Below are 24,932 nucleotides of genomic sequence, written 5' to 3' on the forward strand. Positions count from 1 at the left end.
TTCAAGCACATTACATTCATTCTGTACTTTATGTTTATTATTATTACATTATGATATGTAATGAAGTAAATATACTGCTCTCTATAATCCAGAATAATTGGGAGCCCCAGTTTGCATTCCTGAATTCAGGCAGTAACATGAATGATGGGGAGTGACTGTAAATACAGATGAAGCCTTGTTAACTTGCCCCCACTGTGTTTGGGGCCAGGTTCCTAACAGGTGATGTACTGGCTCCCGTCTATGGCCTGGACAGTTGTGAACTGCTGTTTTTAGGATCTCCATAGTTTTGACTTATTCCAGAGTGTCCTACACTTGAAACCATATAGTGCAAAACCTTTTCAAACTAGCTTCTTTAACTTGGCAGTATGCACTTGAGTTTCTCTTCATGGCTTGATAGCTCATTTCTTTTTAGGTCTTAATATTCCTTTATGGTAGTGAGAATTTGGCTAAGCTACTCCCTAGTATTACTGCCTCAGCATCCATTTTCTTTGACCAAGAGGACTGCAGGGACCTTAAATTGACACTAGCCCCTTCATGCTAGTGCATGCCAGAGTAATGAACAAATATAAGTTCCTGGTATGTGTCCTCAACAGCCCTTGTGATCAACAGTCTTCTTAGATAAGATCCCTGGGAGGCTTACTAAAATCCTACTCTTTGGTTTGAATTGACCAATCCAACCTTAGCTTGGAAACCCCAAAGTACTCATCCATGGATCCTAATAAGGCATTTGCCTCAGGTCCTGCCTTGCCCTCTCTGTCTGTACCCCATCTTAACCTCCCTTTCCTGTCTCTGGAGGCATGCCAAGTATCAATACTTCCTCCAGGTCCCATGATTAATAAACTTCTCTATTTCAGTTTTTCATATATCTCTTATTGAACCATGGCTTACCCATTTAATAAATGTTAATTTATTTTTTGGAAACACAGTTGACTTACAATATTGCATTAGTTTCAGGTGTATATCATAGCACCTTGATATTTTTATATATTACTCTCCATATAAAATTACTATAAAATATGGACTATATTTTCTGTGTTGTACACCATATGTTTGTTGCATGTTTATTTGTACCCATAGTTTGGTACCTCTAACCCCCTTCACCTAGTTGCTCCTCGCCCAACCCTCTTCCCTCAGGTAACTGCTAGTTTGTTTTCTGTTATCTGTGAATCTATTTCTGTTGTGTTTGTTTATTTGTTTTATTTTTTAAGACTCTAAATAAAAGTGAAGAGACACAGTATTTGCCTCTCTTTGTCTGCTTTATTTCACTAAATATAATACTCTCCAGGGTTATCCATATTGTTAACAAAATGGTAAAAAACAGTCATAGCAGATGGATATGCACATTTTTTTTTTATCCAGTCAATTACTGAAGGGCATCTTGGTTGCTTCCAAGATTTGGCAATTTTGAAAACAACTTCTATAAATGTCCATGTGCAAATTTTTGTGTAAACATCAGTGTTCAACTCTTTTGGGTAAAAATCATATGATTGTATGGTAAGAACATGTTTAGTTTCATTAGAAACCACCAAACTGTATACTAAAATGGGCATTAAATTCTGCATTCCACAAGCAACGAATAAAAATTGTAACAAGGCCATTTATGTAAAACATGCTCCAGAGACTCCCCTAAACTCACACGTTTTATATTCAGAAAAACAGGATAATAATTATGTCAAATATGGATAATGCAGTGTGAGGTGTCTTTTACTTACTTTAAAAATTAATAGTCTATTCTGTCAATGCATTTAAAGTACTTTGATTTAAAAATACATTATAAAGTAATATGAATGAAAAAGTATATACAGATACACACCCATTTAAAAATGTAAACATACCTCCCACACACGTATACAGAGAGAGAGAGTCAGAGCATTGTGTACATACATATGTGATGTTTGTATGTTATCTTCCAATTCCTGTTTATTTTTTAATCTACAAAAAACTTCCAATTTTATTATTTCGTTTAGTTTTTTATATCCATATGGTATTATCCATTTTTAGGTATAGAAACAATCAGAAAGATCGAGTTAAATCAAGATGACAGAGCTAGTTAAGTGGCAGAAACATAATTTAACCCTTGTGGTCTTTTGAAAACAAATCAGATACTAATTTTCATACCTCAAGGCTCATAACAAAATACAAATATGCACACATACGCATGAACACAAACATAACCATACTTTCAAGCACATACACAAAATTTGAAATATATCATTTAATTCATCTCCTTCTTAGTGGATATAATGGAGAACTTTAAGTTAACCAGCCTGCTTAAATATTGTACGCATAGTTCTAATTACTATAAGTGACTTTTTCTTATAATCTATTTTCTATATCACTTAGCTTTTTAAAGTTAGAACTACTTGTGCAATAAGAAAAATGGATTGATTGAGTGATGGTGACTTAAGAGGATCTTGGTTTTGGCCAAATCAGTCGTATAATTAAACAATTACCTTAATAACAGATGTCTCAACTCTGGATGGGGGACTCTGAACTTGTGCTGCTGCCGCCATATTTGCAATGGTGCTAAGATGGTTCATCTGGCTCATTGCCATGGTGACAGATGCTGGAGGTAGGCTGACAGGAATTAGAGGGTGGGGCATCATCATAAAAGGAAGCTCCAGTCCTGTAAAAAATGCACATGTATCAGCATCTCTCTATTCAAATAGAATGATGAAATATAGTATATCTCACTAATTAAAATGGTTAAGAACATAATCATTGAAAATTGAAGCATTTAAAAATGTTCTAATAATGACAATCAAAGGAAAAATATTTGTCCTCTTTGTATGCAACAATGCCCATTTATCACTCAGGGAAATTAAAGTAAAAACTAACCAGTTTGGTGTCATGTTTTATCACTCACCACTCTTCATTGGTTTTTAATACAAACAGTTAATTTTTTGCTACATTATTCTGATCAATCTAATTCTTGTTTTAAATACTATGGTTTTCTTTATCATAATTAACTATCTAAATGTAATATACATTTCAACTACATCCTATATTTTACTATCTGATCATTACTTTTTTTTTTCTTTTACAGCTATTATTTTTAGTACTAAAAAATGCCATCGTACCATTTGGCAGAAGGTGGCTCTGCTGAAGATGGTGGAGAGGATGACTAACTGGAAGGCTATGCACTCCAGGTATGCGGGGGTGGGTAACAGAAGCCTTAGATCCCTGGGGTGGGGAAGAGTACAGTGTTTCTTTATCCCAAGAACCATCACTGCTGCCTGTGGGGAATGAATATAAATTATTTGTCTACAGTATTATTCCAAATCTTCTAATGACTAATTTGAAATGATGTTTTAAAAAACATATCACATTTGGTAAGTGGCTAAGTGATTTCTTGGGAAACAAGCTCAAGTAGATAAGTTTCTCCTAAACCATATTTTCCTTTTGTTTTTCTATTTTTTGAATGTAGTTTTTGAAAAATGACATTCCTACAATAGGTAGCCTATTTGTGGGATTTAATACTGTTTGACTAACCAATTTAATATAAAATTGACCTTATTATGTACCTCAAGAATTCATTACCTCTTGGGCCTGAATCACAGTGATAATTATAGAATGCAAAGTTATCCTTGCTTAATGGAATCCTAGTCACTTTTCAGAGTTAAGTTTCCTAACTTAATTCCATGGCAAATGCTAAACATGGAATTATTAAATGCCCAATTTGATTAGATAGAATACAGAGAACTCAAAGATCACTTTACAAAAGATAATAATATCGAAGCAATAAATTAAATGTATGCATATCAACATCTCCTGTTTTCAATTACAGAGAAACAAGTTTATAATTGTGGCAATACCAATGCCGAAGTCAGAACAGTGCATTTGAGGGCATGCATTTTAAAATTGTGACAGTGTTTTGGATCAAGAGAATCTTGAAACACTTAATAGGATACTCCTTGAAAGATTTTTATATATCATTTTAATGTAGGCATGTTCTTAGATTAAATTATTTTAACATTTATTGCTTAACTGAATCTACTGAATGTAAAAACTACCCACTTGAAAGAAATTTTCTGTAATATCCCTGTTGGTTTATGAGTTTCCATTTCTTAAAAAGGAAAAGAAACCATCTTTTCATATAATATGCTTAGAAACAGCAAAATTGGTAAAACTCCAACTTAAATACTTTAGCACTATTTAAAGCCTCATTGTAAAATCTCTACGACATAAATACTTAGTTATTGCCATGATTTTTTTTCCATTTACTTCCTGAAGACAGTTAAGGTTCAATATAAATTCAAACTCATTAGCTCAATACTGTCTGGATCTTAGAGTAAATTGTTCAGAAGTGGGTAATGAAAACTCAATTCAAATTCTTCAGCAATCAAACAAAGAAATTTTATTAAACAATGAAAAGAATCAATTAAAATGAATTCCTATCTTATTTATATTATTTTACAAGAAATCATGACAGTTTTTGGCTTAAAAAAGAAAAAAAAGGGAAGTTTATAGCTTCATACAAAAATGACTCACATAAGAGAAATTTCTCCAACTTGCTACTACATTATGATATAAAAGTTCACTTCTATTTTCACAAATTTATATAGCTTATTTCTCTATTCATGACTTTTCTGATACTTTATAACAAGGTCCTAGTCAAACATGGAGAAGTTATAAGTATATACATTTTGAACATATTATGTCAATAAAATATTCAGTGATAAAACTTTTGAAATATTTTCACTTAATATTTCCATTATCAAAGTATGTACAAAAGTCTTCATTACTTATTTACTTTTTATGTTATCAGTTAAAATTAGAGTTAAACACCATTTGGATATAGAAATAATGCATTGGAATAAATGTTATTTGAATATGAAAATTGCATTAGAAATTTATACATAATGAATTATTTTTTCTTTCTATTTCATGTAAAATATGCAAGGATTGCATTTTCACATTAGATCCCAGTTTTGAGGTTAATTAACTAATAAATGAAAGAGGGAAAAATTTTCACATTCATTATTTTGGACTGAATTTGAGTTCTGCTTATACCTATTACCTACTTTTGTTTCTCTGTTCAGTTGAGCCAAATTCTTTTATTTACATCTTAATTACTAGTTAATAAATGGGAAAGAGACATTTTCCAAATGTACTTCAGTTTCCCTCTCAAATCAGTAGAGAAGCACTTATTTTTTCACATTATCAAGGTATAAAATATAAAGTTAAAATTCTGACTAAATCTTCCTGATAAAATATTATAGACAAAATACTACCTATTTCCACATCTCTTTTGGATCATGGGATATCAGTCCTTGGGTAAGGGTAAATACCAATCATCCATATGAGAATTTTCCATAGATTGGATTTTCTCACTACATAAAATGCTCCTAGCCATCTCCGCCAATCATCATTTGGTAAATACTCATGATGTTAACTCATTTGGGTAATAAATAGAGCAAACAATTAAGAAACTAAGTCTGATGAAAAATATACAATATATAACCAAGTCAGCTGTAAGTGATTTTTGCATAATTTATAACATCTTGCTCCTCTATTAGCATGAATAAATAAGAATTGAAAATAGGCCATTTCAGAACAAGACATGCCCATATTTATTAAAAGTATAATTTTCAACTGCTTTGCTTTACATCAATATATTTAATGATATAAGCCAATATCTACATATGAGCCTACACACAAACATGCATATGTATGTATATCTTTGAGATTAAAGTTTATTATTAAGTCTGAATGAAAACTTACAGGAGACAGCAGATTTCCTATATAAGAAAAGTCCTAACGTGGTGAAAGTGAAAGTCACTCAATCGTGTCCGACTCTTTGAGACCTCCTGGACTATACAGTCCATGGAATTCTCCAGGCGAGAATACTGAAGGGGGTAGCCTTTACCTTCTCCAGCGGATCTTCCCAACCCAGGAATCGAACCCAGGTCTCCCACATTGCAGGTGGATTCTTTACCAGCTGAGCCACAAAGGAAGCCCAATATGTGGTAAGGGGAGTTGGAGAGAAACAGAAAAGAACTGATTCTTCTCTCCTCTTCCATTCTACTGGAATCCCATCATTTCTTTAATTTTATACTGGAGTACAAATAAACCTTAACCTAGTCCTAGTATCCTCAAAGAACATATATTCTATAATATGGAGTGGAGGCAAGTGTGCAGAAACTCAGACATTTGATAAATGTATAAAATGTTTCCAAACCAAGAAAAATGGTCATGAGCTTGTGAAAAGGCTCAGTACATCTTCTGTTTGATTATTTAGACCTCATATGGATATTTTAATGTGTTGTGGGGGGAAGAATTAAAGGGAGAGACAATCTCCCATGCTGCTGCTGCTGCTAAGTCACTTCAGTTGTGTCCGACTCTGTGTGACCCCATAGACGGCAGCCCACCAGGCTCCTCCGTCTCTAGGATTCTCCAGGCAACAACACTAGAGTGGGTTGCCATTTCCTTCTCCAATGCATGAAAGTAAAAAGTGAAAGGGAAGTCGCTCAGTCGTGTCTGACTCTTAGCGACCCCATGGACTGCAGCCCACCAGGCTCCTCCGTCCATGGGGTTTTCCAGGCAAGCGTACTAGAGTGGGGTGCCATCACCTTCTCCGACAATCTCCCATACCTAACCCTAAACAGAGATTGTGGAGAAGCACTGGGAGAATCTTAGGCTAGACACCTGCTTACACAGGTGGAAATAAATCTGTGCTTTGACTGACAGCAGAACACACAGGCAGCTATTATATGATGAAATTAAATAGTGTAACTACAAGCATCAGGCAGGCCAGCTCCTAATGTGTGTGGTTTGGTGTGGTTTGATGGATAAAGAATTAGCAAATGTACCATTTTACCACAACCAGATTAAGTGGGCATATGAATGCAAGAGGAAAAATTGAAATTAACACCTGATTACCAATTTTGTCTCTAGGTAAAAGCTATTTATTATATATGTATATAATCTGAAACAATTTATTTACTCTGTTTAATTACATTGATAGTAAGAATATATCTATGATTACATATATGCAAATATATGGAACTTATATACAAAAAGTGACTGTGTGTGTTTAGCTTTCCTTTCCTGTAAAAGCTGTGTATTTCTCATGGATAAATAAGATGATTTTAAGGTTTTATTGTTGTTTAGTCACTAAGTTGTGTCCTTTTTGTGACTCCATGGACTGTAGTCTCACCAGATTCCTCTGTCCATGGAAATTCTTCACGTAAGAATACTGGAGTGTGTTGCCATTACATCTTCTCCAGGAGATCTTCCCTACCCAGGAACTGAACCCGAATCTCCTGCATTGACAAGCAGATTCTTTACCACCGAGCCACATCGGAACCCTGATTTTGCAGTTCAGTGTTACTGAAATTCAAGTTCATAAGGAACACGTATGGGAGATTCCCTGCTTATATCTCTACCCCAACTTTAAGACATAGTTATATTTTCTGAAAATGTAAATAGTTGGATGGACTATCTTAGTCTTTTTGTAACTCAGATGCTTTTTTTCTATGCATCCATTTTATATTTTTAAGGTATTATCAGATATATATTTTATGATGGATCTGGTATACAGAGAAATAGACTACTTTGGGAAGAAACCCATAAATTTTGAAGCTATCTCTACTCTAAAGACAACCAGATTATCAAACAGAACTGATAGATAGCAAATATAGACTTTTCATTCCAATTATGGCCTTCAAATATGCTCTGTCAAGACTCCCTCTTCTACTCCTTAATAACCTTGAGCAGATTTTGAGCATACAAAACTCCATTCTGTTTTACACTACTCTGCATCCTCCTTTCCATCACTACCTGCTAGCCCCAGAACCCAGGTAGTTGGAAATCAGAGGGGCTTGGACAGCTTGTCATCCGTTTTTCTCCTTTCTCCTGGTAAGAAAAGGGAGGTGTCTTCTCCCATCCAACTGGCCCCTGCTCAAGTTCTGCCCACACTGTCATTCCTATGGCTGTGTTTATTGGTCACTGACATCTACAATGTGACAGCTGCCTATATCCGGAGTATCCCCTGATACATAATGTCTGATCATTTGTTGGGGTCATCTAGCGAGACCTCCTAATTGCATAGGTCCTTGACAATGAAAATGTCCTTTAACTTTGTGCTCTTCTAAGCTCCCTAAGGAGATGGCATTGGCAACCCACTTCAGTACTCTTGCCTGGAAAATCCCATGGACGGAGGAGCCTGGTGGGCTGCAGTCCATGGGGTCGCTAACAGTCAGACACGACTGAGCGACTTCACTTTCACTTTTCACTTTCATGCATTGGAGAAGGAAATGGCAACCCATTCCAGTGTTCTTGCCTGGAGAATCCCAGGGATGGTGGAGCCTGGTGGGCTGCTGTCTATGGGGTCGCACAGAGTCTGACACGACTGAAGCAACTTAGCAGAAACAGCAAGCTCCCTAAACGTCATGGTATTTTTTAAATTTATTTATTTTAATTGGAGGCTAATTACTTTACACTATTACAGTGTTTTTTGCCATACTTTGACATGAATCAGCCATAGGTGTACATGTGTTCCCCATCCTGACCCCGCTTCCCAACTCCCTCCCCATCCCATCCCTCAGGGTCATCCCAGTGCACCAGCCCTGAGCACCCTGTCTCATGCATCAAACTTGGACTGGCAATCTATTTCACATATGGTAATATACATATTTCAATGCTATTCTCTCAAATCATCCCACCCTCACCTTCTCCCACAGAGTCCAAAAGTCTGTTCTTTACATCTGTGTCTCTTTTGCTGTCTTGTATATAGGCTCATTGTTACCATCTTTCTAAATTCCATATATATGTGTTAATATACTGTACTGGTGTTTCTCTTTCTGACTTACTTCACTCTGTATAATAGGATCTAGTTTCATCCACCTCATTAGAACTGATTCAAATGCATTCTTTGTAATAGCTGAGTAATATTCCATTGTGTATATGTACCACAGCTTTCTTATCCATTTGTCTGCAATGGACATCTAGATTGCTTCCATGTCCTAGCTATTGTAAACAGTGCTGCGATGAACATTGGGGTACATGTGTCTTTTTCATTTCTGGTTTCCTCGGTATGTATGCCCAGCAGTGGGATTTCTGGGTCATATGGGAGTTCTATTTTCAGGTTTTTAAGGAATCTTCACCCTGTTCTCTGGAGTAGGCAATGGCAACCCACTCTAGTACTCTTGTCTGGAAAATCCCATGGACGGAGGAGCCTGGTAGGCTACATTCCATGGGATCGCTAGGAGTTGGACACGACTGAGTGACTTCACTTTCACTTTTCACTTTCATGCATTAGAGAAGGAAATGGCAACCCACTCCAGTGTTCTTGCCTAGAGAATCCCAGGGACGGGGGAGCCTGGTGGGCTGCCGTCTATGGGGTCGCACAGAGTTGGACACGACTGAAGTGACTTAGCAGCAGCAGCAGCAGCACACTGTTCTCCATAGTGGCTGTACTAGTTTGCATTCCCGCCAACAGTGTAATAGGGTTCCTTTTTTTCCACACCCTCTCCAGCATTTAGTGTTTGTAGACTTTTTGATAGCAGCCATTCTGACCAGTGTTTGATGGTACCTCATTGTGGTTTTGATTTGCATTTCTCTGATAATGAGTGATGTTGAGCATCTTTTCATGTGTTTGTTAGCCATCTGTATGTCTTCTTTGGAGAAATGTCTGTTTAGTTCTCGGGCCCATTTTTTGATTGGGTTATTTTTCTGGAATTGAGCTGCATGAGACGCTTATATATTTTTGAGATTAATTCTTTGTCAGTTGCTTCATTTGCTATTATTTTCTCCCATTCTGAAGGCTGTCTTTTCACCTTGCTTATAGTTTCCTTCATTGTGCAAAAGCTTTTAAGTTTAATTAGGTCCCATTTGTTTATTTTTGCTTTTATTTCCATTACTCTGGAAGGTGGGTCATAGAGGATCCTGTTGTGATTTATGTCAGAGATTGTTTTGCCTATGCTTTCCTGTAGGAGTTTTAGAGTTTCTGGTCTTACATTTAGATTTTTAATCCATTTTGAGTTTATTTTTTGTGTATGGTGTTAGAAAGTGTTCTAGTTTCATTCTTTTACAAGTGGTTGACCAGTTTTCCCAGCACCACTTGTTAAGTAGATTGTCTCTTCTCCACTGTATATTCTTGCCTCCTTTATAAAAAATAAGGTGTCCATAGGTGCATGGATTTATCTCTGGACTTTCTATTTTCATGCTCTTTTGATACTAAGGCCCTTCTCCTGATGTGTATCCTTTAGTTCTGATGATGTCAACTCTCTCTATTCTGCCACCCCTCCTCAATCCTCTCTTCCCCTGCTCAAACATGTATAGAAAACAGTTCAGCCACAGCAGACATTCAGCTATGAAATGAGGTGGAGGTATCTGTAATCCTTGAGTAATTCTCTCTCCTCTCTCAGCACCTGGTGGTGAGAAAGGACCCTCAAATAGGAATCACTAAGTCACAGTGGACTCCATTAGGTTCTGTCTTTTCACTACAAGTCTTTTTTTTTTTTTTTTTCAAACACCCTCTGCCATGGTGGTCATCCTCTCCTATGAATGCAAGAGGAGGAAATCTGTGCAGTCTGGAGTGATCATTAAGGTAGCAACTTCGGTTCAGCTGCTATTAAAAAGTACTGATTGATTTTTACTTTTTTAAAATTGAGGTGTATTCGGTCCTTTGTCTCGTGTGTAACCATAGGAAAATTCCTATTTCATATATTGTTACTTAGATTATTCAATAGAACTAACCACAAACTTGCCTGTATTCTAAGTAGAATTTTAGTAACTGGTTCATTAGAAAAACTGAAATAAAAGAAAAGAAATATGAATGCCCAATTTTTGAAATGCTACTTCACAAATCAACTGAAACTTTAAGTTACCAAGACAGAAATTCAAAGAAAAAAGATTACATTAGTAAAAAAAAATAAAGAATGATTAAATGTGGGGATAATCATTAATGAAATAAAGATCATTTTTTTGGAACACAACTTTTAGATAGGAAAGAAAAAATGTTTTGGAGAAGGATGTTATTACTGTTTCTCTTTAAGTAAAAAAAAAAAAGAAAACTTTGGGTATATATATCAGAGGTAGTAATTAAAATCCTACCCCAAATAATTATATTTATTTTTGAATCCTAAACATATCTAATAAGAAATAGGTTCTAAAAGAGAGGGTCACCATATTTTTAAATGCACATGAGCACATGTAAAATAATTGAACACAAAGTTAAAGTGATCTGTAAAATGAATTGTCTTTGAAACTATCATGCATTAAAAGAGTAAAAGTATATTTAAGTGTTATTTTATTTTATACCTAGTTGACATGTAACTTTTCGTTCAGATTTTCCCACAGGCTGACCCTGATAAAGGAGGCAAGTCTCAAAGGGACTGACGGTCACACCACAGCTTAGTGAGTGATGCTGATAGACTGTGACAGGAACCTGACTTTGTCAAGATTCGTTTACAATGAAAATGATGGCTGGAGCAGGCATTTACTCCATACCATTGGAGACCACTTAGAAGGATGTCAACGCCATCTTAACAATAGAATCAAGACTACCAAGGAAAAGTAAATACTAGTCTCAGTTGCTACAGCTGTTTAGCTGTTACTTCAGAAGTAGGTGAGAATAAACAAGTTATCTTTTAGAGGATAAACTTCACTGTAATAAAAAGTGTTATATGACCTGTCAGCATACAAGTATTTTGCATAAATAGGAGACACAGTTCTGTCACGAATTATTGTAACGTAATATTTTAAATCGTTTTTCTGGATAATGATCTGAGCTAAGTGATATACTTTAGAAAATAGAAACACTTAAATCATCTGGTTTTTCCTTCAACTTAATCAAATTGCTTTATTTTAAAATGAGGAAGAGGCAATCTGTAAAGGATACAATTAATTGGGGCACAATTTTAAACTTTCCAGTTGAAGTATAGTGGTTTAGCAAAGAAAACAGCACAAACACCTCCTAATTGGTATTGCACAGTAATGCCCACAGAGTAAGCCATTTCCAGTCTAAAATTTATATTTGCACATATAGCCTGTTTGATTTGAAAGTGCAATTTTTTTCTTAGAGAGAAAGAATAATATTTTCATGAATTCTAACTCTCCCACTGTCAATAAATATGAGTCATTTAGGAAAATATGTTCTTTTCCAGAAATAACTAGACATTTTCTTTAGTTATTTGTCATTAAGTAAACCTAACTCTAAGTGTTACATATTTGTGAACTAGAAGTTTAAAACTCTTGCCATAAAAGTAGCTTTCTATTTTACCTTTTACTTTATTTTGAATGCAGAGCTGTTTTGAAACATTTTATTTTACATGCAATGGTGGGAATAATGATGCTCTCGGTTGCTACCAGTGTTCTTAGACTCGGAACTATGATAATACTGCTACATTTCAGCTAGTTAAGATCCTTTTTGCCTTACATAATCACAATGCTGTCAAAAGTAACAAAAGTTAATGTTCTGCACAAAGTGGCACACAGAAAACTGGAAGTCAGAACTGCTTATTTTTTTTCATTTTGCTTGAATATCATTTACCATGGCTAATGACTGTTGAACTTGCAATAATAAGAAACAAATTGTAAAACCAAAGCTGAAGTTCAAGTCATTAATGTCAGAGGGGATATATAAATGAAGTCTTAAAAAACAAGCAGACATTATTTAAAAATAATTACACTGAGAATCTTTGAGGAATCATGTAAAAGTGAAACAGCATTAGTTAACTTAAAATAGACAATAGTTTCTGTTTTAAATAACCTCAATTTTGTACTCATGAAAGTTACTAGAATGTGTTATCATATAAAGAATACAGTACTTTATGGGTTTTCCCTTATTTTATACCATTTCAGAAAGTTTTGATGCAATTTAAGAGAAAGAGCACTATTACTATAAAGATAAAAGTTTAAATACTTAATGTGGAGAAGACAGATAATTATATCAGAAAACACTTTGCTTTTTGATCCTGTTGTTTTCTTTGGACTCATTAGCACCATGTTCTAAGTGTTAACCAGGTAAAATAGATCCTGCAAAACAAACAAAACAAACAAATACAAACTCAGACTGGTAAATAGTTACATAGACCTCAGTATGAGGAAAGAAATAGTATCCAGATTAATCCTATTGCCTAAATATTTGGGTGTCTTGCTGATGTGGATGACTGTAAGCAAGAGTCAAATGTTTCTATTTAGTGGAAATTAAGATATTGCAGCAGATTGGTTAATTTCCATAGTTAAACTATAATCCTATAACATACAGTGTAGAAATAACATTATTGGGAACATATTTAAGCTTTTCAGTCTAAAAATAATGCATTTGGTGTAATGTAAAGCAATTTGGTATAATGTATCCATACTAATTTAACTATCTTTTAACCTTTCTCATTGTCAATGTCAGTGAATTGCTACCTTTTCCCATTTTAACTCATCCAATTGTTTTTCCATTAAGCAAACAAATGAACTAGAAGTTCTCCTCTCTAAAGATATTGTAATTTTCCTATAGATTTATAATTATATCAAATAAAATTTCAAGTTAATTTGCTTTCTATACTGTTAGTAGAGTACTCAATGCCATGGTATATAATACTAACAATTTTATGTTCATGTAAGTTGAAATCAGTATTCACCCTTAGTCTTTCATATAATATTTTCAATTTTACTTTCTTTTCTTCTGTTTTGTTGGGATATAATAGACATACAGCATTGTAAAAGTTTAACATGTATATCACAATGACTTGACATATGTCATAAAATGTCATATGTCATAAAATGATTATCATAAATGTCATAAAATGATTATCACGATAAATTTAGTGGACATCCATCATCTAATACCTTTACAAAATTAAAGAAATAGAAATAAAAAGATTCCTATGATGAAAGGTTTTACATGACTTATTCTAACAGCTTCCAAATATAATACCAGTGTTAATTATATTTATCATATTTACATTACATTCCTAGTATTTATCTTAAAATTGGAAGTCTGAAGGCAATGGCACCCCACTCCATACTCTTGCCTGGAAAATCCCATGGATGGAGGAGTCTGGTGGGCTGCAGTCCATGGGGTCGCTAGGAGTCGGACACGACTGAGCGACTTCACTTTCACTTTTTACTTTCATGCATTGGAGAGGGAGATGGCAACCCACTCCGGTGTTCTTGCCTGGAGAATCCCAGGGACGGGGGAGCCTGGTGGACTGACGTCTATGGGGTTGCACAGACTCAGACACGACTGAAGTGACTTAGCAGTAGCAGCCTCTTGACTGCCTTCATCCAATTCCCTTGTTTCTATCCTCCCTATCCTGCCTCTGCTGACCATACATGTTGAAACTGAAAATCTTTCTTGAGCCAAAAATGCTACTGAATTTTCCACAAAGCATAAACCCTTACAGGTAGGATAGCAGGCTCATGGGAATTTGGATATTTCTCATATGCATGGATCTAAGTTAAATTATCTTCTCCCCAGACCTAGTTAACCTCAAAAAATGACATGACCAACTAGTTGTATAAGCCAGAAACTTAGGAATAATCTTTTTCTCCCCCTCTTTCATTGAATACTGCTGTTGCTGCTGCTAAGTCACATTAGTTGTGTCCAATTCTGTGCGACCCCATAGATGGCAGCCCGCCAGGCTCCACCATCCCAGGGATTCTCCAGGCAAGAACACTGGAGTGGGTTGCTATTTCCTTCTCCAATGCATGAAAGTGAAAAGTGAAAGTGAAGTTGCTCAGTTGTGTCCGACTCTTTGTGACCTCATGGACTGAAGCCTACCAGGCTCCTCTGTCCATGGGATTTTCCGGGCAAGAGTACTGGAGTGGGTTGCCATTGCCTTATCCATCACTGGATACTACTGATGTCCAATTTCTTTTCATGTCCTGTTTATTTCATCTGTGTAATTTATCTCTACTCTGTTTCTCTATCTGCTGCTGTAGATTCAGGGACCACCATTACTTTTAATTACAAATCTTACATTGTCACACTCCTATTTAAAAGACTTCCAGTGTTTCCCATTGCTATTAAAGAAAAAAAGCCGACATTTCTTCTCTTAAGGCAAGTGCCACATGATCAGGCTTACATCTCTTTTGCTAGTCATTGTATCCTCAGCATTTAACAAAGTAGGACTAGCTCTCTGTCAGTTCTTGAGTTGAGAGTTGCAAACCCAGACCAATTTTTATATTCACATGTGGTAAACTTCAATATGGATTTCAAAAATAATACACCATGATCTTTGTTCTTGACCAGCTTATAGCAGAAAAGAGAGATAACAGATACAGCATACATGCACATACTTTTATACTTTGACTGGAATAAAAGATAGAGATGATGAATAGGAAATACGTCTGATTTTTTGGAAATAAACTTCTTACAATACGGTATCATTTGGATACAAATGGAGATGAAGAGAATAGAATATGAAAGATACTTCAGTATCTAGATAACAATTAGGTATATGGTGATATTATTAACAAGTCATTGATGATGATTATACCTAATATGTATCACCTGCTTTCAATGTGTTAGGCATTATATTCAGCTTTTACATGCACTATCTCAATAAATCTTTAGAATCTCCGAGATAGATCCACACTAGTATTATTAAAGTTGACTTAACTTGCCCTGGGATTTAGATCTTAGAACTCTGAACGCATAATACAAGGTTTTAATCACCTTTATAAGGAAGATCAGATTTCATTATGAATAAAATCCTTTCTATTCTAAACTTTGAGGTATTTCAGAAGCACTCAAATGAGGCTGACAACAAGCATTGAAAATACGGCCTGAAATTTGGATAGTCGGCAGTTGCCCAGTAAGGAAGATCTGGATGTCATTGATTTGAAAAATGGGAGATTAAGCCATGATTCTTGAAGAGGATATAGAAAAAATAAAGGTATTTGCACTAAAAATGTATTTCTACCAAAAACCACAGCTGCTAAGTCGCTTCAGTCGTGTCCGACTCTGTGCAACCCCATAGACGGCAGCCCACCAGGCTCCCCTGTCCCTGGGATTCTCCAGGCAAGAACACTGGATTGGGCTGCCATTTCCTTCTCCAGTGCATGAAAGTGAAAACTGAAAGTGAAGTCGTTCCGTCGTGTCCGACTCTTAGCGACCCCATGGACTGAAGCCTACCAGGCTCCTCCGTCCATGGGATCTTCCACGCAAGAGTACTGGAGTGGGGTGCCATTGCCTTCTCCAAAAACCACAGAGTAATTCCCAAACAAGCCAAACTGTATGATTTAGAAAATAAAGTCTAGAAATCTCAGCCATAATAAGCATAATTTGGTATATGATGCATACAGTAGATTCCTAACACAAAAGGGCATCAATACATTTTTATAATTTCAACTTTCCCCACTTACTTGTAAGCTATAATATTCTTTTTAATAAAACAGTCAACATTAATGCCTGACAGATGTTGAGTCCTCAGTTAGTACGGGGTGAGTAAACACAGAATATTATGATTGGATATAAAGATTTAACAATCCTAAGTATGATTTAAGTAGATAGCATGAACATAAACAATATACAAAATAGACACCACTAAGCCTAGTTTGAATAGATGGCATTAGTCCAATTTATTGTGTAACAAATAATTGTAATGTTCAGTATTTACAAGGTCTCCCTTAAGAACATAATGGAGAGAAGCAAGTTTAAATCAAGGGACTACATATCACAAAGGACTGAGCACATTTGAAGGACCATTGAAATGATATAACATAGTGGCAGATGACATGCCAATGGCAGGTGTGTTGAAAGCTACTATCTATACAAAATCAAATCATTCTTTCCATAGCTTCTATTATATGTAGTGAAGACATACTACTCAAAGAACTTTTCATCAGTTTTTCATGGGCAGACATGGTAGGACATTTTCAAGGTCAAAATGACCACTATAATTTCAGTTGCTGGCAATGAAAAAAAAAAAAAAAACTTAGACAAGTAGTGATACGGACAACTTTACTTCTAATTTTCATTCACTTTCAGGAATTAAATATAAGCACTCATCTTTATCCAAGAATAAATGGATACTATTTTTTTAGATTAGTGAATTAGAAGAAGAAAAATAAAAACTGTGTTTTGAAATGAGGACTGACTTTCTGACAATATCAACACTCCTAGGTTAATATAAAGTACAATTTAAACATCTTTATTCATTCTTTATTTCAAAAATTATCCAGTGTAATTATTATAATCATAAAGTGACCAATGAAAAATATGAAAGAATACAACCAGCTTAACGATTTAATGAACCTAATCAACCAGCTCAAAATTCTCCGAGCCAGGCTCCAGCAATACGTGAACCGTGAACTTCCAGATGTTCAAGCTGGTTTTAGAAAAAGCAGAGGAACCAGAGATCAAATTGCCAACATCCAATGGATCATCGGAAAAGCAAGAGAGTTCCAGAAAAAATCTATTTCTGCTTTATTGACTATGCCAAAGCCTTTGACTATGTGGATCACAAGAAACTGTGGAAAATTCTGAAAGAGATGGGAATACCAGACCACCTGACCTGCCTCTTGAGAAACCTATATGCAGGTCAGGAAGCAACAGTTAGAAATGGACATGGAACAACAGACCGGTTCCAAATAGGAAAAGGAGTACGTCAAGGCTGTATACTGTCACCCTGCTTATTTAACTTCTATACAGTGTACATCATGAGAAACGCTGGGCTGGAAGAAGCACAAGCTGGAATCAAGATTGCCGGGAGAAATATGAATAACCTCAGATATGCAGATGACACCACCCTTATGGCAGAAAGTGAAGAGGAACTACAAAGCCTCTTGATGAAAGTGAAAGAGGAGAGTGAAAAAGTTGGCTTAAAGTTGAACATTCAGAAAACGAAGATCACGGTATCTGGTCCCATCGCTTCATGGGAAATAGATGGGGAAACAGTGGAAACAGTGTCAGACTTTGTTTTTTGGGGCTCCAAAATCACTGCAGATGGTGATTGCAGCCATGAAATTAAAAGACGCTTACTCCTTGGAAGGAAAGTTATGACCAACCTAGATAGCATGTTGAAAAGCAGAGACATTACTTTGCCAACAAAGGTCCATCTAGTCAAGGCTATGTTTTTTCCAGTGGTCATGTATGGATGTGAGAGTTGGACTGTGAAGAAAGCTGAGCATGGAAGAATTGATGCTTTTGAACTGTGGTGTTGAAGAAGACTCTTGAGAGTCCCTTGGACTGCAAGGAGATCCAACCAGTTCATTCTAAAAGAGATCATTCCTGGGTGTTCTTTGGAAGGAATGATGCTGAAGCTGAAACTCCAGTACTTTGGCCACCTCATGCGAAGAGTTGACTCATTGGAAAAGACTCTGATGCTGGGAGGGATGGGGGGCAGGAGGAGAAGGGGACGACAGAGGATGAGATGGCTGGATGGCATCACCGACTGGTTGGACATGAGTTTGAGTGAACTCTGGGAGTTGGTGATGGACAGGGAGGCCTGGCGTGCTGCGATTCATGGGGTCGCAAAGAGTCGGACACGACTGAGCAACTGAACTGAACTGAACTGAACTGAATGAATTGAGTGATTCAGTTGTCAGAATTACGTGCCAAATACAAGTTTTATGTTAATTTTTTAAAAGCTAACAAAGGTTGATACTTGAATAAATCAGTCATATTAACTATTTTTATTTTCTCCAACGATTTTTCTAGCATCAATGTTAAAAAGATACATGCTTTGTTAAAATATAAATGATGAATGATGAAATTTCCATCTCTTCTAAGGTTTGTAAAGAAATAGAACCACTTTGCTGTGCAGCAGAGATGGGCACAACATTGTATATCAATTATATTTCAATACAAAATTTTTTAATAATTTAAAAAAGACAGAATTTTTAAAAATCATGAACTTATAAAGGTAATATCTATCAAAGTTATCTTTATTTATAATAAAGCCATTATATTTTAAATATTTTCAATGTAAAAAGAACTCTACCTACTAAAAATAATTATCTTCTAGGAAGGTCTTTATTTAAAAATAAATAGCTAATTGCAGAAATACTCTGTAATATAAAAAAATATTGTGATGTTGTCTTTCCCTTGTGATCACAAAAATCTGACTTAAATAATTTCAATTATCTCCTTCAATATTAAAATATGGCACCATTTCTATGGTCTATCATGCACATTCCCTCATATCATACAGATTGTTAGGATCATTGTCAAAAGTCACAGATGCTCTCATTTACATGTACTTGGTGTAATACATCTGGGTAAATACACCTTCTTAAATGCTGTTCTTAATTAAAACAATAAATTATTTCCTCTGCTCTGCAAAAGCTTTTAAGTCCCATTTGTTTATTTATTTATTTTATTTCCATTACTCTGGAAGGTGGGTCAAAGAGGATCTTACTGTGATATATGTCAAAGAGTGTATCACCTACGTTTACCTCTAAGAGCTTTATAGTTCCTGGCCTCATATTTAAGTATTTAACTTACTTTGAGTTTAATTTTGTGTATGGTGTCAGGAAGTGTTCTAATTTCATTCTTTTACATGTAGCTGTCCAGTTTTACCAGCACCATTTATTGAAGAGGCTGTCTTTTCTCCATTGTATATTCTTGCCTCCTTTGTCAAAGATAAGGTATTCATAGGTGTGTGGGCTTATCTCTGGGCTTTCTATCTTGTTCCATTGGTCTATATTTCTGTTTTTTCAACCTAAAGGGATGGGAAGAGGTAGGAGGAAGGTTCAAAGGGGAGAGGACATATGTATACCTATGGCTTATTCATATTGATGTATCACAAAAACCAACACAATATTGTAAAGCAATTATCCTTCAATAATATATATATATATAAAATAACCATTTTAAGACTCCAGTTAGTAGGCTAAATGCAATTTTTCAAAACAAATTAAACACTGAAGAACTGCCTTTAATTAAAATGGTCTGTACAGAAACTGACTTTCCTCTTTGGTAAATTTTGAAATTTAATTTTAAAGTCTTCTTATAATGAGCTACTTTTCACAAAAAAAATCTGAATTATGTTTTGCACCTTATCATAAGTTGAACTATTTAACAAAATTATGATTATGGTACAGAACAGCAATGCTGCTGCTGCTGCTAAGTCGCTTCAGTCGTGTCCGACTCTGTACAACCCCAGAGACGACAGCCCACCAGGCTCCCCCGTCCCTGGGATTCTCCAGGCAAGAACACTGGAGTGGGTTGCCATTTCCTTCTCCAACAGAATAGCAATAAACAAAAATATAAAAATGACTTGTTTTTAATGGCTTATTTGTGTCAATTCTATAGGGGATTATTTGGTATATTTACATATTTTTATCTACTTTAAGTCTAAAAAAAATAAAGTATAAGAATTTAAGAATAGAAGGCTTAATTTTTAAATATGTCAAATATCCTTCGGCTGTGAAATTCACTTTTGAAAATTACCTCCATGGTGTGCATTTACTTGGGTTAATATTAACATGTTTAAACTCTGGCTTTGAAAAAGACTTCATGTTCTTATTTATCCAAAAAAATCAAGTTAATAGTGCATATTGAAAATCACAGAAAAGAAATGGGAAGAAACCATGGACTATTAAGATTATGATGCAGTTATATCAAATAGAAAAAATATAAATAGAAAATAAATTTTAAATGTCAATATATAATCACATAAAGAGACCCAAATGCCAAAAAATATGGTAGACAGGAAAGGAATAAAATATTATATGATGAGATGGTTGGATGGCAGCATCAACTTGATGGACATGAGGATGCTCCAGGATTTGGTGATGGACAGAAAGCCTGGAGTGCTGCAGTCCATGGGGTTGCAAAGACTTGGATACAACTGAGTGACTGAACTGAACTGAACAGAAAATAAAATTTATTTTTCTGTATATATTTGAATCAAAGAATGCAATAGTACAAAATAGACACAAAAGTCATTCATTTTTTGTTCATTATATATCAAACACTTATAATATGCCAGGAATTGTTGTCTGCTATGACAATATAGCAGTGAAGAAAACAGATACAAACATATATTCTTGGGTAGTTTATATTCTCATTGGATTGTGCGTAGAAAAAATAATAAGCAAATAAAGTGACACCACATATTAAATAAAATATCTGTCATATAAAGGCAATAGAGAATTTGGCATATACCCAATGGATGTGTGTACATATGGCATGTATGTTAGGAGGGTACACTGGAAAGATTTTGCTGATGAGGTAACACTGTCACACAATCCTCTCTTTTTACAGAAGAGGAAACTGAGGTTCAGGATGATTAAATGGAATGCTTGAGGTCACAGTAAGTCTTTAGGTAAAGAGCTGGACTCAGAACACACTTATTTGACTTGGTTCTCAATGCTTCCCAAGGTACAACAGTACCCTTTTAGTTGAAAAAACTGCCTCCGCTGTGCAACGAAGCAAAGACAAACATGAACAGTGGGTGTGGACAAAAGGTGGATAGTTCAGTTGACCAGAGGAGAAGGTATGCATAGGAAAGCATCAGGACTCAGGGAGAATTAGGTAGGCCGCAGCAGCAGCAGCAGCAGCAGGGAGATGAGAATGAAAATTCTCAGATGTCAGGATGATTAGTTTGGTCATCATCTTGGGCAGGGGAGAGATAGGATTAAAATGATATATATGAGATAGTCAGAAGGAGGAAAAGGAACTCATCATGGGGAATAATCATCCCAAGTTCTGTCATCCACCACATTGACACTGATATGACCAGGGCAAGAATCCTAATTCTCATATTTCATGCCACTGGAAAACTGATAAAATAGAAAAAAAAAACTTGTGTGTTTTATCATTAGAGTTTTCTAAGATGATGATTGAAGAACAAATTGGTTTCCAGAGATAGACATGACAAGACAATTACGTCGAGTGAGGATACACTGCACACTCTCCCACACATCCGAATCCAGTTCCTTGTAAACTCACCCTTCTACATATATAGAATCGAGTTTTCTGCAATTAAAGGAAAACTACGATAATCTTTTTCAAAGTTTTCACCTAAAAAGATATAACTTACTCATTCTTAAGAGAAGGCAAGAGGTTACCAGTGAATATAGCTCACATAGAGTTCTTAGAAAAGCAAGGGGGTGCTTGGTAGATTGACCAAGAAATACCTCCTCAAGTCATGATATAATAAGGTTTCTGAAACATAACAAGTTTGGCTTTAATATTTTATTGAAAATCTAAATCTGGGAATGTGTTTTAATACTGCTATTTCTATTCTGTGCCGAATATATATTACTATTCTGTAGCACCTTAAATAAGTGCTACCATACAGACTACTATACACATCAGCAGACAGCAAAACAGTGTCTACGGTCCTGACATTGAAAAACATGCACTGGTGAAAAACACCCCATCCTTAGCCTCTATTCTTTTTTTTTTAATTTTATTTTATTTTTAAACTTTACATAATTGTATTAGTTTTGCCAAATATCAAAATGAATCCACCACAGGTATACATGTGTTCCCCATCCTGAACCCTCCTCTATTCTTGCTATTCACTTTTCTTCACTACTCACAATTCTTATATTCACAAGAATTCCTCATTACCGGCCACAAAAATAACAATGTATATTATATAGGTAATGATTTCTACATGATGCCATAAAAGCTTTGATTTCTAATACCATTTAGAATGTCTGAATAAATACATGCAAAAAGTACTTATTTTCTTTAGCTTGATAATATCACAGAGCATGATAAGCCTTTATTTTGCCTATGGAGGGTTTTATTTTTCTTATCAAAACCAGAAAATTATATACTAAGTTGCAATATGTAAAGTAAACACTACATGATTTTTATTTGGTTAAGATGTCTATATAGAGCATATTATTTACTTTAATTATTTTTGGTTTCTTACTCCAAAATTTTCAAGCTAAATTCTATTTGTATGTGGATGATTTAAAACCTGGTAAATGTGTTAAAATAAATTTTCAAGCAGCTTAGTATGCATAGACAGCTTTTAAAAATTCAAAACAGCCCTCATAGCAAATGTCATTTCTTTCATGGTTACAAAATGCAAACTCCAAGTGTTTTATCCTAATGAATAAATGAGTTTGTCCTTTATGTATAAAATATAGTTTGTGTTTGTTGCACAAGTTTTTAATAATAGATGAATTTTAGGTTTGCTCCAACGTATTCAATAAAGTGTGATTAATTTGGTTTTTCAAAAATGCAAACTAGACATTACTATATTACTTTGTAAAATGCACAGCTTGCAACATTATTGTCTCAGTGGGATCTTAAATTGAATTGTAAAATGTGTCTTATTTCCAGTTTGATTTATGTAAGAGATAGCAGTGGATAATGTCCCTTTTGAAGTTTCACTGCTTTGTGTGAACAAACAATATAAACCTAAAATTCATAATAGAGTTTATTAGAACCCCAAGCTAACTTTCCAGTTATGTTTGACTGAAAGGAAAACTTATGATGGATTCAGAATACCACATTTTCAATGAAACAACATTTTGAAGTTTCCTATTATGACGGATTATACGATACATTTTGACATTTTCTGTGATTTTTATTATGATATTTCAAGTAATTACCAAATCATTTTTTTTTTCTCTAAAAAAGCTTTCCTGTGCCCTGAGAATTAATCTATGATACCATTTAGCTTGGCTTTTTGAAGTAAATATCACCAGATAAAAGCCAGCTGGATCTGAATAATAGGATACTTGAATGAATGTATTAGTGTTTGAAAAAGAGAGTACAAATCTTCTAAAAAGATTAATTTCCATAAAAAAGATAGCTCCCAGATCTACAAAAGAATGAATTCAAAAACATAATAAACTCTCAGAAAGAAAGGTAGATTAAAGTCAAGCCGCAGCACCTTGTTACTGCAGCTGTTGCGAAGCAATGATTCTGTATCAGTTACATTTGGTTGGTCCTGCAGGGCTCTTCAAAGCTTTGTGTGAAAAGCTGAATATGGGACACATGTGACAGTGTAATAACTTCCGTGATTAATTTTGATGCAACACCACTTTCATTCTGATCTTATTCTCAATATTTACAGTTTGAGAGAAGCTACAAAGGTTCTGATGGGAATATATGAATTGAGTAAGGACACTTTTTTTTTCTCCTTCATTTATTGAAGATGTGGATATGAATTTTTCTTTGTCATGAAAATTTTGCAGCTTTATTACACGACATAGTTGCTGACATCATCAGGTAAAAAGACCTGAGTTGGCCAATGGACTTTATTTTCAATATCCTGTTTCAAACATGTTCTCTAAAAAGGGCCATGAGTTCTGTTCACACTACTTTTCTACCTGAGTCTGTACAATTACTAATAAAAGCAAAGTTTGACTGTGAATAATTTCCTCTGGGAGGCAAAATGTACCAGTCCATCTTGGATGATTCACATTATTACTATCTTCAAGACAAAAACCAAAATCAAAGGTGAAGATAAATTAACTTTTAACTTTGATCACATACTAGAAATATTTACAACTGCTAAAAGAATTGACATGAAAATACCATATTAACATTGCATAATTTCAAATGCCACGGAAAAACAGTAAAAAGAGAAATAGATAATATGATGGATGGTACATATATTTTACTTCTGAAGTAATTTCTTCGTAAAAAATACCAAATAAGGATAAAAAAGGAACATCACTGTACAATTGTAGCAGCAATAAAAAGTCAACTAAAGAGATTAGTAAATCATTTTTTCAATTACATTCTGAAGCTAATTTGAATGTGTGGAATAAAATAAACAACTAATTTACCTTGCCCCCTCCTTCTTTTGATCTTTTTTTAATAGTATACATTCTCAAAATTAACCCAAAAATGAAATGTACCCCAGTAACTGCATGTTAATTTAAACTGCACATGCTGTTTAAGTACAGCTGTAAATTTACAAATTAAGTTGATCAAAATGAAGATATAAAGGACCTAATGCCATTTTTAGAAAAATATGACTGCATTCTGAAATGTGATAGTGTTTACCAGAAAAAAAAATTAAAAACAAAGGTTGACTTCTCTGCACTCATATTGACTACTAAATGGT

General features: G+C 34.9%; 1 protein-coding gene across 5 annotated transcripts in view; it reads right to left on the reverse strand.

The window, feature by feature from the left end:
* DACH1 (dachshund family transcription factor 1) overlaps positions 1 to 24,932 on the reverse strand; it is a 478,746-nt gene that overhangs the window by 149,911 nt on the left and 303,903 nt on the right. For 3 of the 5 annotated variants that reach the window (XM_086328516.1, XM_086328518.1, XM_086328515.1), the window contains exon 4: positions 2,454 to 2,626. In XM_086328516.1, the coding sequence (XP_086184642.1) occupies positions 2,454 to 2,626 (173 nt within the window). Of the gene's footprint in view, positions 1 to 2,453; positions 2,627 to 3,080; positions 3,237 to 24,932 lie in introns of all 5 variants that reach the window. The other 2 variants (XM_086328514.1, XM_086328517.1) reach the window with 1 other exon arrangement.

This window comes from Bos grunniens, chromosome 12, assembly GCF_055505025.1.
Source record: "Bos grunniens cultivar Pamir isolate PY7600 chromosome 12, Bosgru_T2T1.0, whole genome shotgun sequence".
Lineage (NCBI taxonomy): Eukaryota > Metazoa > Chordata > Mammalia > Artiodactyla > Bovidae > Bos > Bos grunniens.